Raw genomic sequence first — 17,763 nt, forward strand, 5'->3', positions numbered from 1 at the left:
TAGTATTCCATTTTTGTTTTATTAATCAAACCTTCACCATGAATTGCAAATGTGCAACATTGTTGTTTATTTTATTGTCAAAATATTTATCACTAATACAGTACACCAGAAATATTAATATATACATTGTGAGTTCATTCCCCTAAATTTGAAGTTAGGGAGTCACTATCTTTCTTGTAACAAAAGTTATCAGCAGCCCTGAGTTCATTAATACAGGTCAGTTATGCCTTGAGATATGAGTTCAACTTGTTTCAAAACTCACCACAATGTAAAAAAAAAAATACAGATTTTTTTGTATGTATTTATTTTTCTGCATCATTAGACCATACTCACTTGAATGTAGTCATTGCTATCATGGCTTATTCAGGCAAGGCGGCCGGCGGCCCTTTTGGGGGGTTTGAAACTAGTTCTTAAAGACTACATCTTGCCCGTCATTGGCCAATTAAATCTTAGACCCATGACGTCACTCAAGTTCCATACCGGTCCCGATCCCGATGCTAGTCGTGGCTCAAGCCGGATGACTCGTATCTCAAGGCATCATTTTGTCCGCTTTTTGCAAACCGCTTCTTGGAAAATTCAGTTCTCCGTCATCCCTCTTCGCCGGCGCCCCTTTTAGGAAACGGAATCCACGTTGTCACTCAGATGACATTGTTGCGTTTAGGGTTGGGTGTGTGCGCCGTGGAGCTGTCCGTGGGAATCTCGTCGTCTTTCAGCAAGAAGGGGAAATAATGGCTGAGGTAGAGCACTTTGAACTTTGTGCTGCAGAAGCAGTAGATGAGCGGATCCAGCAGGCAGTCCAAGTAGGACAAGACCATGAGGCCGTCAAAGGCCACGGCGGCCTTATCCTGGGCGAACTCGGGCCACTCCTCCACGCGGGCCACCAGCAGGACCATGCGGGCTATGGTGCAAGGCAGGAAGCAGAGCGAGAAGACCACCATGACCGAGGTGACCACGAAGACGGCTCGCCGCAGTTTGGTTTTGTCGCCCACCGTCTTCTTGCGCAGGCGGTTGACGATGCGCACCGTGCAGTAGACCAGGATGACGAAGGGGATGATGATCTGCGTGAAGAAAACGGCTTCCCTTAAACTGTCCACTACATCCTGGAGGACAAACGACGGAAGAATAAAAGGTAAGAGAAGCGTTACATTTGAAAAGTCTAGCCCAAAAAAATGGTGAAATTGTTAGACGTACGATAAGATCAGTTGATCAACATCATTTTTTTATTATCTAGGTCTACATTGTCTTCTGTGTCTGTCTTGCTACTTCAACCATAGGAAATTTCCCCGAATACAGGATGAAGTAACATTCTTATCTAATCCAATCTAATCTAATGCAAACAAGATTAACAGTCACCTTCATTCACTTGGTTTAAAAAGTCTCCTGCCAAAATTTTGGGACACAGTAAACTAGTCTGGACTTGTCCACCACCATAGTCACAGTGAAGCCAAGTTCTACATAATCCAGTCCCCAAAAAATCGGAACCTAAATGTTTGCCAAGAAATTTGAAACCACGAATGTTAATTTAATCTTGGGCGTAATTGATGTTTTATACACACCGAATACTCTTTAGTCTTGTCAGAACTTGTTTTGACATCCATTACCTTAATGTACAGCGCATATTTTTAATATAGTCTTCACATTTCAAAAGGTTTACAATCACTTCATTTTTCCCAGACAACTCCAGGTCTTCCGTCTATTTAATGCCCGCTGCAAAGGCAATTAAAACGTTGATACATTTTTTTCCTTGTAAATATTAAAGCTACATTATTTACATCCTGAGTTCAGCCAGATGTACTTTCTTGCTGTAAACACTGAAAGTATATTTTTGGAGTAGCCAGAGTCGAAGCCCAGATCCTTCTTCCCGTGAGGATGCAGTGCTAACCGCCGAGCTATTTTATTAATAGACCGGCGCCACATTCGGCGCAAGACCCGAGAATTTAGAGCGTTTCGAATTCGCCCAGTACTGGAGTGATCTTCTCCAAGACCTCACGTACCTTGATGAGGGTGTCGTCTTGGTTGTCATCGCTCCTGTGACTGTTGCAACAGTCAAAGTTCTTGAGCATGGTGGGGATGGTGAGCGGCAGTAGTAGCACCCAGATGAAGATGGAGATGTGGGGCGACTTCTTGAGAGCCTTCAGCAGGTTCTTCCGACCCGGGTGCACCACGTTGAAATAGCGGTCGATGGACGTGACGGTCAGGAAGGCGATGCTGGCGCCCCGGTTGAGGAAGAGCATGAAGAGCATGGCCTTGCACACGGCATCGTTGCCGCTCCGACGCTCGCCCTGGATGAAGTTGTACGCCTTGATGGGAAGGCTGAAGAGGAGCAGGATGTCGGCCAGGACCAGGTTGAAGAGGAAGATGTTGTTGGTGTTGGTCTTCCAGAACTTGAGCTTGAAGATGAAGAGGTGGAGGACCGAGGCGTTGAGGGGTACCGCCAAGATGACGATGATGATCATGACGGCGGCGTAGAACTTGTACAGAGACTTGTTCGTGGCCTCGCAGTCCTCGATGAGTTGGTAGACGGAGTTGTTGGCCATGGCGTTGGCGAGGGAGTTTCTCTGAAACAGAATCGTCTTCATAAGCTGTTGGAAACTATATTAGAGTTCTTTTGTGGGTTTGTGTTAGATCGAGAAGCGGAATCTTCTTTATGTGCTGCCAGAAAGGGAATTTGAATTATTTGCGGTGGAAATGGTGCTAAAGAGATGTGCCAAGTGGGAAGAGCCAAGAACAAAATTGTCTTCATGAACTTCCATGAACTGATTTGGGGTCATTTTGTTGTGGAAATAGTATAAAACAGATGCAAAGTGTTAGTGCGAGAACCAGAATCTCCTGTAGGATCTCCTAGAAATGGAATCTTTTGCGGTGAAAACGCCATACAAAAACGTGCACTTTAAACTCCTAAGTCAAGTGTCGGATAAGCTAATGCTAAAAGAGAGGATTGGCTTGGAATGTATTTATGCATTTATAGTGCCTACCTACCTCAAGGAAAGAGACGGTTAAAGGTGGTGTCTGCCCTTATTTGAGTTGCAGTTTTCAGTTCCTCCAACGTGGGTCGTGGGGTCTCGGTGTCACAGTCCGGGCATCAAGTCCACAAGGAAATCCTTATCGTAAAACTCCCGATTCCAGTCCGACGAGTTTCTCCCTCGGAATGCAGGTCAAAGTTGCCAGTTATTTTCTTAGTGAAAGGGGTTAGTTACCCTTTGGGTATAAGGTTCCCTGTAGGCACTTGCGGGGTCCCGCCTAGACGTATGGGACTCCTGCTTCTTGTGCTTCTTGTTCACGCCAGCAAGCTCCGGCTCTGGAACTGATTGACAGCGGCAAAGAGGCGCGACTGGTTTCTGTGTTCCACTCAGGGCTCCTCCTTATAGCCCCAGGAAGGTGAGTCACCAAGGGCCCGCAGTTGGACGGCTCAACTCAGCGTGACCGCCGTCGTATCCTTGGACGTCCTTTGTGGGCGTGATTGTGATTGACGGACAGTCGCTGACAGCCTGCAATCTTGGCAGCAAGTGTGAGAACTATCTACTCTGAGGGCTTTAGCGTAGATGACATATTTTCATGAGTGACCACATCCACCTCATTTCATGCAGCTCGTGCTAAACCTTGAAAGAAGCGAACTCGTCTAACATCAATAGAACTAAGTTTGCTTAAAGACCATTTTCATGGACATGCTGTTTTCTCATTACTGACGTCCCCCACTCCGATGTCGCCCCTAAGCATCACTTACCGCCGCAGAGGGACCTGCTTTTGGGATGCCTGGGAATCGACGGTGGAGCGACAGATTTATGTCGCGACCACTGCGGAAGGAGAAGCTGCGAGGAATGCGGCGTCCCTCAGGGAAGACCAGGCATGCCTTCTGACTCGACAAGTCCGGACAGCTCTTCCAAATACAAACTTTTTCTCCGTCAAATAAGGGAAAGAAGCAGAGTGGTTATTGGGACGGCCTTCAAAATCCATTGTAAAGTTCCATTGTACTTGTGCATTCAAGTTGTAACATTATATTACCGTTCACTTTGGAGCTGACCTTTGAACCCCTTTCTCGGGCATTTGAATTCCTGTAAAACTCGACAGTCCGCTAAAGTGACAAACGACTATGAGGCACTTTTATGGAGTATAAACATCATGCTGACTTGTTCATTAATGAGCATCACATTGCGTGATAGGTCGCTTGTTGCCCAACTAAATAGTTTCTCTTTCATACCGTTGCAGGGATCACACAAAGATGTCCAATCCGTTCCAACTGGGAGGTTTAACAACGTGTTCTTGTAAGTTTTGAACTTCCCTACTTTTTCCACGTATCTCATGTTTCCTGTCAAGTGTAACTTTTCGACCAAACGTCATCAGCGGCGGTGACTCAAATGAGTCACTGCTTATTTCATTGGTCAGTTCACACACTGAAACGTGAATCAGCTCAATCCCTGACATATTGTCAACTGCTGCTCTTTAAGTTCAAAGGGTGAACTCAATTATGTCTTGGAATCTTTACCCTGGAAAAAATGACGGAGTGATCCTAGACTCCTTCTGTCATCAAGTAAATATTTTTATCTCACTGTTGATCATCCTGAGTAAATCTTTCATGACCTTGTTTTGCCTGGAGGCATGTCTTCCAAATGACATGCCGACATTAAAACCAATTCAAACATGTCTGATATATTACAGAACCAGTCAGCCGTTTAACCTAAATATCGTTGACTAATAGTTTCATCGTGTCTATTTTTTGACCTAGTCATGGGTAACAAAAGGGGGGCGGGGAGTTCAGCAAAATAATTCAATTTCGCAATCCTTGGAAGTTAAACATTTCCCTGTTAGGTCACTACTGTCATTTTTCATCCTTCTCTTTTTAAGCAATCAAGCGTCACCGGACCTTGTTGTTGCTCTAGGCCAGGGGTAGGGAACCTATGGCTCGGGAGCCACATATGGCTCTTTTGATGGGTGCATATGGCTCTCCACTAACCTGTGAGGTAAACTATGGAAACTGCTGGTGAGAACGCGCAGGAATAGGAGCGTTATGTTAGTATTATGGCATTGACACTACCCCAGCGCCTTATAATCATTTTTTTTCCCATTACACTCTTTTGTATGGATTTTCTCAGTGATACTCATTGATTAGCAACAACGTAACAATGTTGTCAAAAGAATTCAGAGACTTTTTGTACTTTAAAAGTGGTAAATTGACTAAAAAAATTGGCACATTTTCATGTATTTTGACTTTTAAATTCGGAGCATGGCTCTCAAGGATTAACATTTAAAAAATATGAATTGTTTATGGCTCTTTCCATCAAAAAGGTTCCCGACCCCTGCTCTAGACTCTAGACCGAACTTTGCCCACCTGGGAGGGTCGGCAAAGGGTCCCCGAGAGAGAGAGAAAGCATCCAGAAGACAGGGAGTTGTTTTGATTTATGGGGTAGTTTGTGGAAGATGAGACCACCAAACACAGATGCCACTGCAAGCCCATACATAGTAGGAAGTGAGAGGAGATTCAAGAAATGCGTATAGTGTAATAAAAAGTAGAGTAAAACTACTTGACAAGCCACACTTCCCATTTCAAATAGATTGGACAACTAGATAAACTCATTTAAGGAGTTTTGATTGAGTTTAGGGACATCTATCATTAGGAATAGTACTTCATTGTTCTATTTTACAACCATTGTCGCATAGATAATCATTCAAATGGGATTAATCAGTTACAGGCTTGAACATTCACCGCCCTAGAAAAATGGTGGAACGTTTGAGGCAACTTTCATAATTCCAATGCATGCATAGAAGTTATAATATAGTGAAAATAAAACGAAAACCAAGCATTCTCGACAGATACTTGGCATAACTCTAAGCGAACAGCAAAGGCAACCCGTTTTAGCATTTAACATGTATCTTTAATTGAATTCTTAGCCTCACTTATCATGTTTTCAACTGGTGTACAAATCGCTTAATAGAAGTAAAACTATCTTTCTTTTTTGTTTTGCATTTTCCTTTGTTAGTTTAGCTTTAGCCTTTTCTAATTCTTTTCCTTTCTCTGTGTTATACACAGATGTTTTTTTTTTTCACTTTGTGTTGTTCCTTTTTTTGTGGTCACATTAAATATCTTTCGTAGCGTTCACTTAGTTGAACTCATTTATAAGTGCCTTTCTGCTTTGTAGCTGATAATGACCACAGAGATGCAATGGAATTTCAAAGAAAGTCACTTGGGTTTAAAACTTATTTGTGCATTTTTCCCCCCAAAACAGGATGTTTGTCATTTAAATTTGAGGGGGATTAAACATTGCAATAGATGATGTTTAAATGTTTTTTAAGAGGCAATCATTCAACCTGCACACAAACACCACCCGAAACTAGGTGAGTTTTTTCCCCTCCTTTAGCAGACAAGTTGTTGCATGTGTTCTCATCTTGTCATGCCTCGCTTGGGTGAAGGCATGTTTTAAACAGCTCATCTCCATCTCTAAACACACTTTAAATGCATGTTTCTTCATCACAAATAGAGCCAGAAGCATGTAAACAAACCCTTCCACCAATGGGTCACTGTGCCTTTTTGACTTGAGTTATGCTGCCTTCTTGTGGTCGTCTTGCGTAACACAGGGATTCGTGTTTGGCGTTTCCGTGTTGCTTTTGATGAGTTTTATATGGCAAATAACACAGGATCAGTTTCGTTTATGTTTAAATAGCCTTAAAACATATTTAAATGAGGTATTTCTACAGTGTGTACTGAATTTCCCACGTTTCTTGAACGCCACACGGTTGAACAACATGACAGTCATGTGACGTTGCAATCATGTGGCGCAGTCACTTCCCACTAAGCGATTCTTCACCTCACCTTCTTATCATGTCGTCCTGCTGAACAGATCGCCCTTCCAGAATGTTTATTCCGAACCGAGGCCGTTGTCACCTTCCTCTCGGGTGGCTGCTTTGCCTGCTGGCTTGTGCGGGATGTTTGCTTGTCAGCTCTGGAGCGAAGACAGCGGCGGAAGACAGGGATGCAAGCCTGTGGTACCAGGACCTGTGCGGGTAAAAAGCATGCCTCTTATCTTCAATAAAATAACAGCAGATCTTATTTAAAATAAAACTGATGAATATTACATGAGATCGACTATCTTAATTAGACACAAAAAGTGCCATCTGGGTCATGAGATAGCGTTCTAGCCTCTTGACATTCAAAGGTCTGCTTTAAATGAGTCAGCCATTGATATCCTCCCTTTGTCAACTTTTTCCACCGTAATAACATGACTTTTCTCTCAAAGCGGGTTTTTGTCAAAGCGAAAGGTATTGACAAGCTTCGAGAAGCTGTTTCCGCACACATCGGTCCACGTTTGTGGCCATTAGAGTTGATTGCGCTCAGGCTAAAGTAGCTAGCTAAAGGCTAAACAGTCAACAACATGGATTGGACGGACTATTATATTCACACGGTAGCATCGCTGAGCTGTCAAAGTGCTGCAAAGTAAGCAAATATTGACACAGTAACACAGCAGCGATCTAGCGCACTTTTAAATAATTCAACCGTGTCTCCTCGATCATAAACATTAAAGTATTGAATTGACAAAATGCTTAAAAATATATTTTCTTAAAATCCATCATACGTAAGAAATGTGTTACTACCAATAGTAATTGATTTAGAATTGGTGCCTTTTTGTAAGCCTGTTTTGCTAATAAATAGCCTATGTTAACACCTATGTTAATTAATATTTTTATTTATTTCCAAATTGTGTGCTGCCATTGGGTTTCTCTTTTACCAGGCTTTGCAGGTTTTCTGGGGGTAACCCTGGAAATGGCTGTTTATAGTTTTCTGAAGATATAAGGAAGCAGGGTTTACATATGATCTGTTTTAAAACGTGGGGGACAAAATCTAACCCTGACATATGAATGACCTCCATTTTCCTCCTGTTTTTCGTAGTTACAAATGGGAGGCCATCGACCTGGATCATAAAATAAGCTACACGCTCAAGCTGTGTGAGTCGTCCCCTTCCACCCCTTGCGGCGCCGGCACTGCCGTTTGTGCCCGCGACCTGAACGGGGATATTCACCAATCTGTCGGTGAGTCCGTAAAATGTAACTCGAATCATCTCATTTAATGTGTCCAATATGACTATCAACATTTTTATCTATTCTCAAGTGAGTGTGAACTGATTTCTCTCATATCCCATGACTGCCACATGGCCCAAGATGTTTTACAGCTTTTTCAGTCATACTACAGGACAAAGATGCTTGCACAACTAGATTATATTGTTGTGGTGCCAAAAGGCTTGTCATTGTAATTACATCATTCATTTAGTGGGCAATACAGGAGCAACTTTGACTGTTATGTGACCTATTTTGTTTATTTTTACGTTGTAGTTAAAAAAAGCAAAATCAATGGATTGTAGGTCTCTAGTTGATTTTAGGACTGTAAACAGGAATGAGTTAAGCGCTCCTGTTCTCAGAAATGTTGGTTAGTTTCTTGAAAGTGAAACCATTTTATTCTACTTTCCGCACGTATGCACATATGCAAATTATTTCCGAAGATATGTTTCTACTGTATTATGAACCTATTGTGACAAAGGGCAAATGTACACCACCGAAATAGTGTTGCGTTAAGTTCCTTTTTTGACTCATTTCCTTTTATAACAGCAAAACAAAGACTTATCCCACAATTTTTTTTGATGAAAAGTAATATCTACACGGCAAAAAAATATTGTTGAAGAGAGCAAATTTGCCTGTTGCATTTTTGCAACTTAAAAGACTACATATTCTTCAGTTTATAAAAGTAAGGCTTTTAAATTGCAGTGGGGTTAAATTGGTGCACAAATAATTATTTTAGCATGGTCAGTTAAGAGCAGTACATAAAATATTAGTAATTCAATGGAACAGTTCTGTTATTTTTTCTTCATTTATTATAAATTACACATCATCTAGAAAACACAAATGAATAAAAGATAAGCAACTCTCGATTAATGTTGTGCAAGCTCCTTTTTTTCCCCTTCCAAAGACGCTGTATTCCGACTTTGTTTTGCTAACTGTCAAGTCACATGTATATTAAGCTGCTGCATGTCAAAGGTTATGCGGGTGAGCGTATTTACCCTTGTAGATCTTTTCCCACTGCGGTTTAGTTGACGTCAAATGTATCCACTCCTCCAAAAAAAATGATATAATGGAGGTGACTCTTTCTCTATTTCTCATTCAGGTGATCTTTCCCTGCGCAGCCTGTCCGGAACCGTCCTGAGTTACAACAGCACCGTGAAATGTCCGGGAAACGACAACAACATTCAAACCACTATCGGTTTCCAGTGTGGGAAAACCATGGTGAGCTCCTCTTAGCTACAATGACAGGAAGCCGATGCGACAATAGCGGCCGCCGTCGGGAATTGACGGGTTCCGATCGTTTTTATGCTTCTGCAGAACCTTTTTCGGGGGGTGTAGAAGTAGATGTTTTGTCACGGCGCTCGTGAAAAAGCACGTGACAAATGCTGTGAAACACTTAACAAGAAGCGAGTGACTTGGGGTGGAAGAAAAAAGCTCTTTGACTGGAGTAGCGAATGATGTTCTCGCCGTTAACTGTCGTATTTTTGGGTTGCAGGGTACCCCAGAGTTTGTGGCCGTGTCTCAGTGCATGCATTATTTTGAGTGGAGGACCTATGTGGCATGCAGCAGTGACAAGTTCAAACCACACAAAGAGGTGCGACACTTTTGACAATTGTGTGTTTCTGTTCAAGTGTTTATTGATTCCGGTGTTTTTTTTAGGTGCCCTGCTTCGCCTTCGACTCCGACAGCAAGAAGCACGACCTGAACCCGCTCATCAAAATGAGCAACGGCTACCTGGTGGATGACGGCGAAGACAGTGTCGACTTCTACATCAACATCTGCCGCAGCATCAGTCAGTCACTTTCTAACTCTCTTCCACAATTTCAGAATATTTGCGGAGTGACGTGTTCCTTCACTCTACCAGGTGGCGGAGAAACGCGCTGTCCGGAAGGTTCCGCCGCCTGCCTGATCACCAAAAACGTGGGCTACAACATGGGCTCTCCCACCAAGCCTTTAGAGCTCTTAACCAATGACAGGTAGCCACAACGCAGTGTTTTCTTCTCCATAAATATATGCTTCCATGGCACCTACATCTTCCTCCTTCAAATCCTCCCAAATAAATCCATCCATCCTTTTCATTCTGCAACACTCATTCCGTTATGTGTAGATTGAGGCTGCAGTACAACGTGAGCGCCGACGTGACTCCACCGATCTTCTGTAACGGACATTCGCCGGCTGTCACCATCACGTTCATCTGTCCCTCGAGCAGAAATTCGGTAGGTCGTGCTCACGTTTTTAGTGCAAGGAACCTTTTGTGACCCCGAACACCCTCCCGATCGTAGGGCAGCGCTCCTAAAATGACGGCCGACGCCAACTGCCGCTACGAGGTGGAATGGGCGACGGAGTACGCCTGCCACAGGGATTATTTAGAGAGCAACACTTGCAAGCTCACCAGCCAGCAGCACGACATCTCCGTCGACTTGACGCCCCTCACCTTGACTTGTAAGTTGTATACTTCATTCAACTTGGAACCATGTGTACAAATCTACTCGTGGTTTTCCATGTCTAGCTGCAGACCATCCCTACTACGCCCATTCCACAAAGAACGATGGGACCGAAAACTATATTTACTACCTGAACGTATGCGGGAAAGTGCCTTCGGAAGAATGCAGCAGTTTGGGAGAGTTTGTTTCCTCCTGCCAAGTGAAGAAGACGGGTGACGTCAAGAAGGTGGCCGGGAGATACCAAAACCAGACGCTGCGGTAATTTTCCGCCACTCTGAAAAGCCATTTTGTATTTTTCACTTATTTTTTAATTCTTATTTATTGTCTCCCAGGTATTCCGACGGAGATCTGACTCTTATCTATCCCAATGGTGCCAAGTGCTCCACCGGCTTTCAGAGGATGACCATCATCAACTTTGATTGCAACAGAAATGCATGTGAGAAGTGCAATTCCAACATTAGTTTTGGCTACAATGCTTATTTTTAATTTGTTGTATTTTTGATCAGCTAACGGGGGTGTCGGAGCCCCCGTGTTTATCGGAGAGACGGACTGTACGTACTACTTTGACTGGGAGACGGCATACGCCTGCGTCAAGGAGAAGGAGGATCTTCTGTGCCGGGTTACGGATGGGGGAAAGCATTATGATCTTTCGCCGCTCACACGCTTTCCTGGTAACTGTTTTTTAGAAACCCGAATTGTGGGTCTTGTTTTGGAACCTTAAGGTTTGAGGACAAATAAGTGGTTTTTTTTTTGTGTTCCAGGGTCAGAATTGAACAAAAACTGGGAGGCATTGGATGCCGAATCCACTGATTCGGACTTGAAGCGTTTCTACCTCAACGTTTGTCACAAAGTCGTCCAAGCAGAAGGAGCTGAAGGCTGCCCCGAGAATGCTGCCATTTGTGCCTTGGGTAAGAAATGGCGACCATAATGACTAATAAAGGGGGCAACCTTACTTGTATATGTATGGTTATTTTTTTTAATTTTTTTTTATGTTCCAGACAAAAATGAGAAACTGATTAGCCTGGGCAGCTTCCTCTCTTCCCCTCAAAAGACAGAAAAGGGAAATGACTTAAGGCTAGTGTACACTGATGGAGACTTTTGCAGCAAAACCACAAGAATTCAAACTATCCTAACCCTCAAGTGCAAACCAGGCGAGTTTAAGAGTACCTTTTTGATAATTGTCCTCCTGCTAAATTATGACTAATTTTGTCTCTCTTGTAGGAGATCTGGAGAGCCCCCCGGTCCTGCGCAGCGTTTCATCGGACCGCTGTGTTTACGAGCTGGAGTGGTACACTCTGGCCGCCTGTGTGCTGTCCAAGACGCAAGGAGACAACTGTAAGGTGGAAGACCTGAAAGCCGGTATGCCACTTACTATATTGTCTTGACCAATAGCTTGGTTTAGATTACCAAAATGTAGTGTTTTTAATCTCTAGGTTTCTCATTCGACTTGTCGCCGCTCACCAAGGCTGCCGGCGGCTATTACAACTTAACCAACGACAACTATGATTACTTCATCAATGTGTGCGGGTCGGTCACTGCCGCCCAGTGTCCTGAAAAGGCTGGTGCGTGCCAGGTAGAGAAAAGGTAATACAAAAGAAAAGAAAAGTCACATGTACAAGTACAGAGCAATGAAATAGTGTCCCAATTCTACTTTGTAAGCCATGAGGGTGCCCCAGTGTAAAAGGGAAAACCAGCGGGAGCATTATACAAACATTTGTTGACGTTTTCCCCCTGTCATTATAGTAGTTGGAGTCTGGGGCGAGCAAACTCGCGGCTGTCCTACTACGACGGCCTCATTCAGTTGGTCTACAGCAACGGCTCGCAGTACAACAACGAGCAACACACGCTCCGATCCACCATAATTTCCTTCCTCTGCGACCCCACGGCCGCCATTGGAAAACCAGAATTCCAGGTGGCCATACAGTCACATTTTGTTCCTTCCAAATGTTTCAAAAAAATGCCTTTTCTAATTCAATTCACCGAATTCAGGTAGAGGACAAGTACACATATAACTTCCATTGGTATACATCCTATGCATGCCCCGAAAGGCCACACGAATGTTTGGTGACCGATCCCAAAACTCTGGACCAGTACGACCTCTCCAGGTAAAGTCATTTGAATATTTCAAACAGCCGTTTTAAAGACAGACAAGTCTAATCCAAGCTTCTCCCGACCACAGCTTATCTCGCACCACATCTGGCGGCAACTGGCAGGTCATGGATCTGTCTGACACCGCCAACCGTCGCAAGTACCACATTAACATATGCCGGCCCATCAACGCCGTTCTGGGCTGCGACCGCCACGCGTCTGTATGCCAGATGAAGTACGCAACCTCGCAGGTATGTCTAAGCATTTTAACACGCATTTCTACGACCTTTCGGATATATCATTCCTCCCTTTCGTTTTACAGGGTTTTCCCGAAGAAGTCGTCTCTGTAAGTAACATGGGCATCTCCAAGCGCGGCCCCATCATCGAGGGACGCGACCGGCTGCTGCTGGAGTTCACGGACGGCGCCCCCTGCGAGTCAGATGGCCTGAAGCTGACATACACCACCAGAATTCACCTGGTGTGCACCAGGGGAACACTGGTCAGTGGAAATACCTTCAATGGACAGATGGTATTTTATCCTTTTTCTTGTTACCATTATTTTGTCTTCTTTGCCATTTAGTCAACGGGTCCTCGATTCCTTATGTACCAAAACTGCACTGCCAACTTCATGTGGGAGACCAGAGCCGCCTGTGCCATCACCACTACCAGGAACGATGTAAGTGATTTTTTTAAATTTAAATTTAAATTAAAACCAGCCAACTTGAGCCTCTTGGCCTTTTTTTTAAAGCACACAGTTCAAGCTAGAATGAATCAGGCTTCTGTCAGTTTTCATACTTAGCCAAAGTGAAGTAGCGTTAGGCAATTACCATATTTTGCTGTTTAATATACCCGGGTATATTAAACGGCAGGGGTATATTAAATGGCGCACAAACGGGAAGGTACGATCCACTATGCACTCTTTATGCCGTGACGGGGTGCATCAACCTTTTGCAGACTAAAACTACTTACTGCTCAAGTTAAAACTACTTACTGGTGAATAAAGTCTGACTTGGAATTTTAATGAACTTAAGTATCTATAATTATGCCCCCATGAACACCATACAAATCTTGCCAAAAAAGCTGAGTTGCCATTTAATATACCCGGGTATATTAAACGGCAGGGGTATATTAAATGGCGCACAAACGGGAGGCTCAAAAAAGCAAAAATCATTGAATATACCCGGGTATATTAAACGGCAAAATACGGTACTTGAAATGTAATTGCAAAATATCACCCATTCATGTCTTTCTCAAATGCTGCCACGGAGAGAAAGATTGGCATCAGATGTTAACAATTTTAGGAATAATAGGAGACAGTTTGAGACCAATGACCAATATGCTTCCATTTCAGAGCTGCTCTGTGATCGATCCTAACACTGGCTTGGAGTTCAACCTGCAGTCACTAGCCTCTGAGAAAGGATACAAAACCAACGCTAATGGAAAGGACTTTTTGGTAAGGCAGTGCTGGAATGTCTGCTCGCATTTAAAAATAATCTTTTATATATGGTCAAGCCAGCTAGGCATCATCTATACTTAAGAAACACTTCATCCCGGTCTGACCTGTCTCGCAGGTGAACATCTGCGCCAACCTGGTGGTTTGCGGCTTGGGAATGGCGGGCTGTGAGCTGGAAGACGGGCATCCCATCAGCCCAGTGGGTGTGGAGAAGAGCCTGCAGTACTCCACGGATGATCTCCTCAAACTGACATACAAAGGGCCTCGAGATGATTCTACGGGTAAACGATGTGTGGCTGCAAAAGATGGATGGCTTATTTATAATTCGTTAATTCATCTTTGTTTTCAATGAACTCTGCTCCATAATTCAGCAACTCGAGACACCTTCACTATCAATTTAGTGTGTAATTCAAGCGCTCACACTGGCTCGTTGAAATTGCTGGGTGAGGAACTTAACACTCTCCCCACCCACGTGGTCCACGATGTCCTCTTCGAGTTCTCCACCGCGCTGGCCTGCGTCCCCGCTCCGGTGGACTGTCGCGTCATCGGTACGACCACGGCAGATTTGAATTAAAGGATGGAAAAAGAATGAAATGGGCATTTGTGTGGCGTTTCAGATTCCCATGGGAACGAGTACGATTTGAGTCACCTGGTCCGAGACGGAGAAGACAGCCCCTGGGTTGCCATAGATACGGACGCGGTGAAGTCCAGGAGCTTTTACATCAATATTTGCAGACCCCTCCCCTCTCTGAACCAGTGTCCGGGTTAGTACTGTCTGTCATGTTCAGTGCTACCTCGACTACATAAACTCTTATCTTTAAAAAAATCATCTATGTTCTCCTCTAGTTGGTCCTTTAGGTGCTTGCGCTGTAATCGATGGCACCAGTTACAGCTTGGGTCTGGTCCAGGCCAGTCCGCAAGTGGCAGAAGACGGCTCCATCAGCATCCTTTACCATCACGGGGACAAGTGTGGCGCCACATCTAGCTATTCCACGCGTATCATTTTGCTGTGTGATGACAGACCAGTGAGTCATCACCTTCTTACAATTCTCATGTTAAGCTAAAATAAATATCTAACCGAGAGACATTTTTTAAAATTTGTTTCCAGGGTTCCCCTATGTTTGACCGTTTGGACGGTTGCGAGTACGTCTTTATCTGGCGGACCTCTGAAGCCTGTGCCATTAGAAAAGCCCAAGGTACGTTGCATCGAAGACACGGGGGATGATAACATGACAATTAATCAAATGTGTGTCGTCTTAGGGGACGAGTGCCGAGTCCGCGATCCAAGGAGTGGCTTTGAATTCAATCTGAGCTCCCTAAAGGACAAAGATTATCCAGTGAGGAGTGACAAATACATCTACCATCTGTCGGTGTGCAGCGGGCTCCAGAGGAACGTCTGCACCGGAAAAGACACGGGCATCGACCTCGTCTCGTCGTGCCAGGTGGATGAAAATAACCACAAGATTGCAGGTGCCACTTTGTCTTTGTTTTCTACCTGGCTGTTGTATACGATAAATCTTGGACTATGTTTTTTTTGTTCATGATGCCTGGCAAAGACTGGCAGAGAGAAATCCTCCATTGGCCCACCAGGCTTATAAAGTATTAGGGAAATGATTACCTTGGTAAGCAAATGTGTGTGAACGCAGGTATGGCGAACCAGCTTCTCAGCTACGTAGGAGATGTCCTGATCCTCAACTACACTGACGGGGAGACGTGTCACCAGATCCACCAGCGATCCACCGAGATCCACTTTTCCTGCAACCCTGACATGCACCCTGTAAGGGTCACCATTCTGGAAATGACTTGTGATTGGTGATTTGCGAGGCAGTGACTGTACTTCTTTTTTTTTTCTCTCTTTAGGGAGCACCAGAGTTCATCAAGGAGACTACAGACTGCACTTATATTTTCAGGTGGCCCTCCGCACTTGCCTGCCTACCTGTTAAAACCAGTAGCTGCTCCTACCAGTAAGTGTGGTCATAAGACTGTGAAATGTATTGACTTGTTTGGCATTTTAATTATGTTTTTTTTGTGTGTTATTAGTGATCGGGCAGGCCACTCGTACGACCTCTCCTCACTGGCCATGGAGAGCCAAAATTGGGAAGTTGGACTTTTGACGCAAGACACAAACAAGCGATACTACATCAATGTCTGCAGGTCGCTGGTGCCACAAGGAGGTGTCTTATTTTTTTCAGCCTTTACTTTTGGAGGAGGATGTAAGCGGGGTATTTGAAGTTTCTTATCCCGTGACAGGTTCGTGGAAATGCCCCTCCGGCAGTGCGTCGTGCTTGAAGGTGGGAGACCAGTATGTGAGTCTTGGGCATGCGACCGATGGCCCGACCTGGGACAGGAATATCCTGAGGCTGCAGTACAATGGCGGGGAGGCCTGTCCAGATGGAGTTCACAATAAGAGCACTATCATTCGCTTCAAGTGTGATAAAGACAAAGTTGTAAGTGGAAAATCTAGCTTTCTAGTTACACTAACCTGCATTTTCTACTTTCTTTCTTTTTTTTCTATCCCAAAAAACGATTCAATATTTTTTTTCATCTCTCAGGACTCTCAACCGACCTTCATTTCTTCAATTGAGGACTGTTTGTACACATTTTTGTGGTTGACACCTGCCGCCTGCCCGCTCAATAGCAGCCAGCATGATGGCTGCAGAGTCACCAACCCAGCTACAGGTATGATTTAATATTTTAAACTAAATTAGAATTACCGAAAAAAAATGCCCATGATTCTAATGAAAAACTGACCTTCCGCAGGTCATTTGTTCGACCTGAACAGCCTGAGACGGGACGACGGTTACACTGTGTACGATCACCACGTGCACGACAAGACGTTCCGCATCAACATTTGCGCAGACATCGCCAACGCCGGCTGTGGTCCAGGAACCGGTACGTTTTATTTGAATAGAAATTTTAAAACATGAAATTAATATATTTTTGATAAGCTGTAACATATGAACATGACCATCAATGTTTCAAAATGATATTCAAAATGGGGACGTGTTAGCTAAAATATCAATTTGTGACAGCGGTGTGCATTAAAGACGTCAAAACTGCGCTAAGCGGCGGTCAGACTAGTGGCAAACTCTCCTACAAGGATCAAGTGTTAGAGCTGACATACCAAGGAGGAAGTCCATGCCCTGCTAATTCTGCCCTGCAGCACAGCACCATCATCCACTTCATCTGTCGGTATGCTACCGACTCACTACAAAATCTGCTTGGAACTGCTTGGCCACCAACTTATCTGATGTGCTTTTATAGACCAAGCAGCATGAGCTCATCCACACCGGAACCCGTTCTCATTGACTCCAATGCAGACACCTGCACGCATTTGTTTGCCTTCCATACTCACTTAGTGTGCGAGCAGCCGGTGAGTACACATATGAGGATGTCAAGGATTATGTAAACATTTTGGGAAAAACCGGGGGCAAAAAATCTATTAGCAGAACTGTCACAAATATAGAATTTATCATGTGGTCTTGCATCATGAAAATGTGAACAGAAGCATTATTTTTGCATAGCTGTAAAACACTACTAAAGTAGTGAATGTATAATTGTATTGCCTTTGTTAGTGGCTAATTATTTTACTATTAATTATCACAAGGTGTATTAACCACTGCATGTGATCATAATTTTCACTACTGTTTTATCAATGCACTATGGGTTTGTGTTGCATGGTGCCTTATGACACCCCAGTTTTTATTTTTATTTTTTTATTTCCCTTTTTTTCAT

General features: G+C 44.0%; 2 protein-coding genes across 4 annotated transcripts in view; one reads left to right on the plus strand and one right to left on the minus strand.

Moving 5' to 3' along the window:
• LOC144064233 (12-(S)-hydroxy-5,8,10,14-eicosatetraenoic acid receptor-like) lies at positions 1-7,209 on the minus strand. 2 transcript variants are annotated; one of them, XM_077586577.1, is made up of 4 exons: positions 7,069-7,209; positions 6,806-6,988; positions 1,995-2,558; positions 1-1,100 (listed from the first exon to the last, which is right to left on the minus strand). In XM_077586577.1, the coding sequence occupies exons 3-4, from the start codon at positions 2,535-2,537 to the stop codon at positions 639-641; spliced, it is 1,005 nt and encodes a 334-aa protein (XP_077442703.1). In that variant the 5' UTR covers positions 2,538-2,558; positions 6,806-6,988; positions 7,069-7,209; the 3' UTR covers positions 1-638. The 2 variants fall into 2 exon arrangements, with proteins under 2 accessions (XP_077442703.1, XP_077442702.1); XM_077586576.1 differs by lacking the exons at positions 6,806-6,988; positions 7,069-7,209 and adding an exon at positions 2,980-4,394.
• igf2r (insulin-like growth factor 2 receptor) overlaps positions 3,283-17,763 on the plus strand; it is a 21,760-nt gene continuing 7,279 nt past the window's right edge. The window contains exons 1-37 of one of the 2 annotated variants that reach the window (XM_077586573.1): positions 3,283-3,378; positions 4,207-4,262; positions 6,834-6,996; positions 7,880-8,019; positions 9,146-9,264; positions 9,539-9,637; positions 9,703-9,835; positions 9,908-10,019; positions 10,151-10,259; positions 10,326-10,485; positions 10,553-10,745; positions 10,820-10,923; positions 10,994-11,158; positions 11,249-11,395; positions 11,486-11,638; positions 11,709-11,846; positions 11,921-12,071; positions 12,231-12,399; positions 12,477-12,592; positions 12,667-12,826; positions 12,898-13,074; positions 13,156-13,251; positions 13,927-14,028; positions 14,147-14,309; positions 14,400-14,576; positions 14,646-14,792; positions 14,875-15,053; positions 15,137-15,224; positions 15,289-15,498; positions 15,675-15,805; positions 15,889-15,992; positions 16,069-16,202; positions 16,279-16,475; positions 16,581-16,707; positions 16,789-16,920; positions 17,061-17,220; positions 17,293-17,401. In XM_077586573.1, coding sequence (XP_077442699.1) covers positions 4,220-4,262; positions 6,834-6,996; positions 7,880-8,019; positions 9,146-9,264; positions 9,539-9,637; positions 9,703-9,835; positions 9,908-10,019; positions 10,151-10,259; positions 10,326-10,485; positions 10,553-10,745; positions 10,820-10,923; positions 10,994-11,158; positions 11,249-11,395; positions 11,486-11,638; positions 11,709-11,846; positions 11,921-12,071; positions 12,231-12,399; positions 12,477-12,592; positions 12,667-12,826; positions 12,898-13,074; positions 13,156-13,251; positions 13,927-14,028; positions 14,147-14,309; positions 14,400-14,576; positions 14,646-14,792; positions 14,875-15,053; positions 15,137-15,224; positions 15,289-15,498; positions 15,675-15,805; positions 15,889-15,992; positions 16,069-16,202; positions 16,279-16,475; positions 16,581-16,707; positions 16,789-16,920; positions 17,061-17,220; positions 17,293-17,401 — 5,007 coding nt within the window. In that variant the 5' untranslated portion in view covers positions 3,283-3,378; positions 4,207-4,219. The remainder of the gene's footprint in view (positions 3,379-4,206; positions 4,263-6,833; positions 6,997-7,879; positions 8,020-9,145; positions 9,265-9,538; positions 9,638-9,702; positions 9,836-9,907; positions 10,020-10,150; positions 10,260-10,325; positions 10,486-10,552; positions 10,746-10,819; positions 10,924-10,993; positions 11,159-11,248; positions 11,396-11,485; positions 11,639-11,708; positions 11,847-11,920; positions 12,072-12,230; positions 12,400-12,476; positions 12,593-12,666; positions 12,827-12,897; positions 13,075-13,155; positions 13,252-13,926; positions 14,029-14,146; positions 14,310-14,399; positions 14,577-14,645; positions 14,793-14,874; positions 15,054-15,136; positions 15,225-15,288; positions 15,499-15,674; positions 15,806-15,888; positions 15,993-16,068; positions 16,203-16,278; positions 16,476-16,580; positions 16,708-16,788; positions 16,921-17,060; positions 17,221-17,292; positions 17,402-17,763) is intronic. The other variant, XM_077586571.1, reaches the window with a different exon arrangement.

The sequence above is a fragment of the Stigmatopora argus genome, chromosome 19 (genome assembly GCF_051989625.1).
Source record: "Stigmatopora argus isolate UIUO_Sarg chromosome 19, RoL_Sarg_1.0, whole genome shotgun sequence".
Taxonomy (NCBI): Eukaryota; Metazoa; Chordata; class Actinopteri; order Syngnathiformes; family Syngnathidae; genus Stigmatopora; species Stigmatopora argus.

Bases quoted from the DNA above. Each gene is read 5' to 3' on its own strand.
- LOC144064233 (XM_077586577.1), bottom strand. From the start codon at position 2,537: ATGGCCAACAACTCCGTCTACCAACTCATCGAGGACTGCGAGGCCACG. The intron at 1,101-1,994 runs GTACGTGAGGTC...TTTGTCCTCCAG, and splicing joins AAGACGACACCCTCATCAAG to GATGTAGTGGACAGTTTAAG.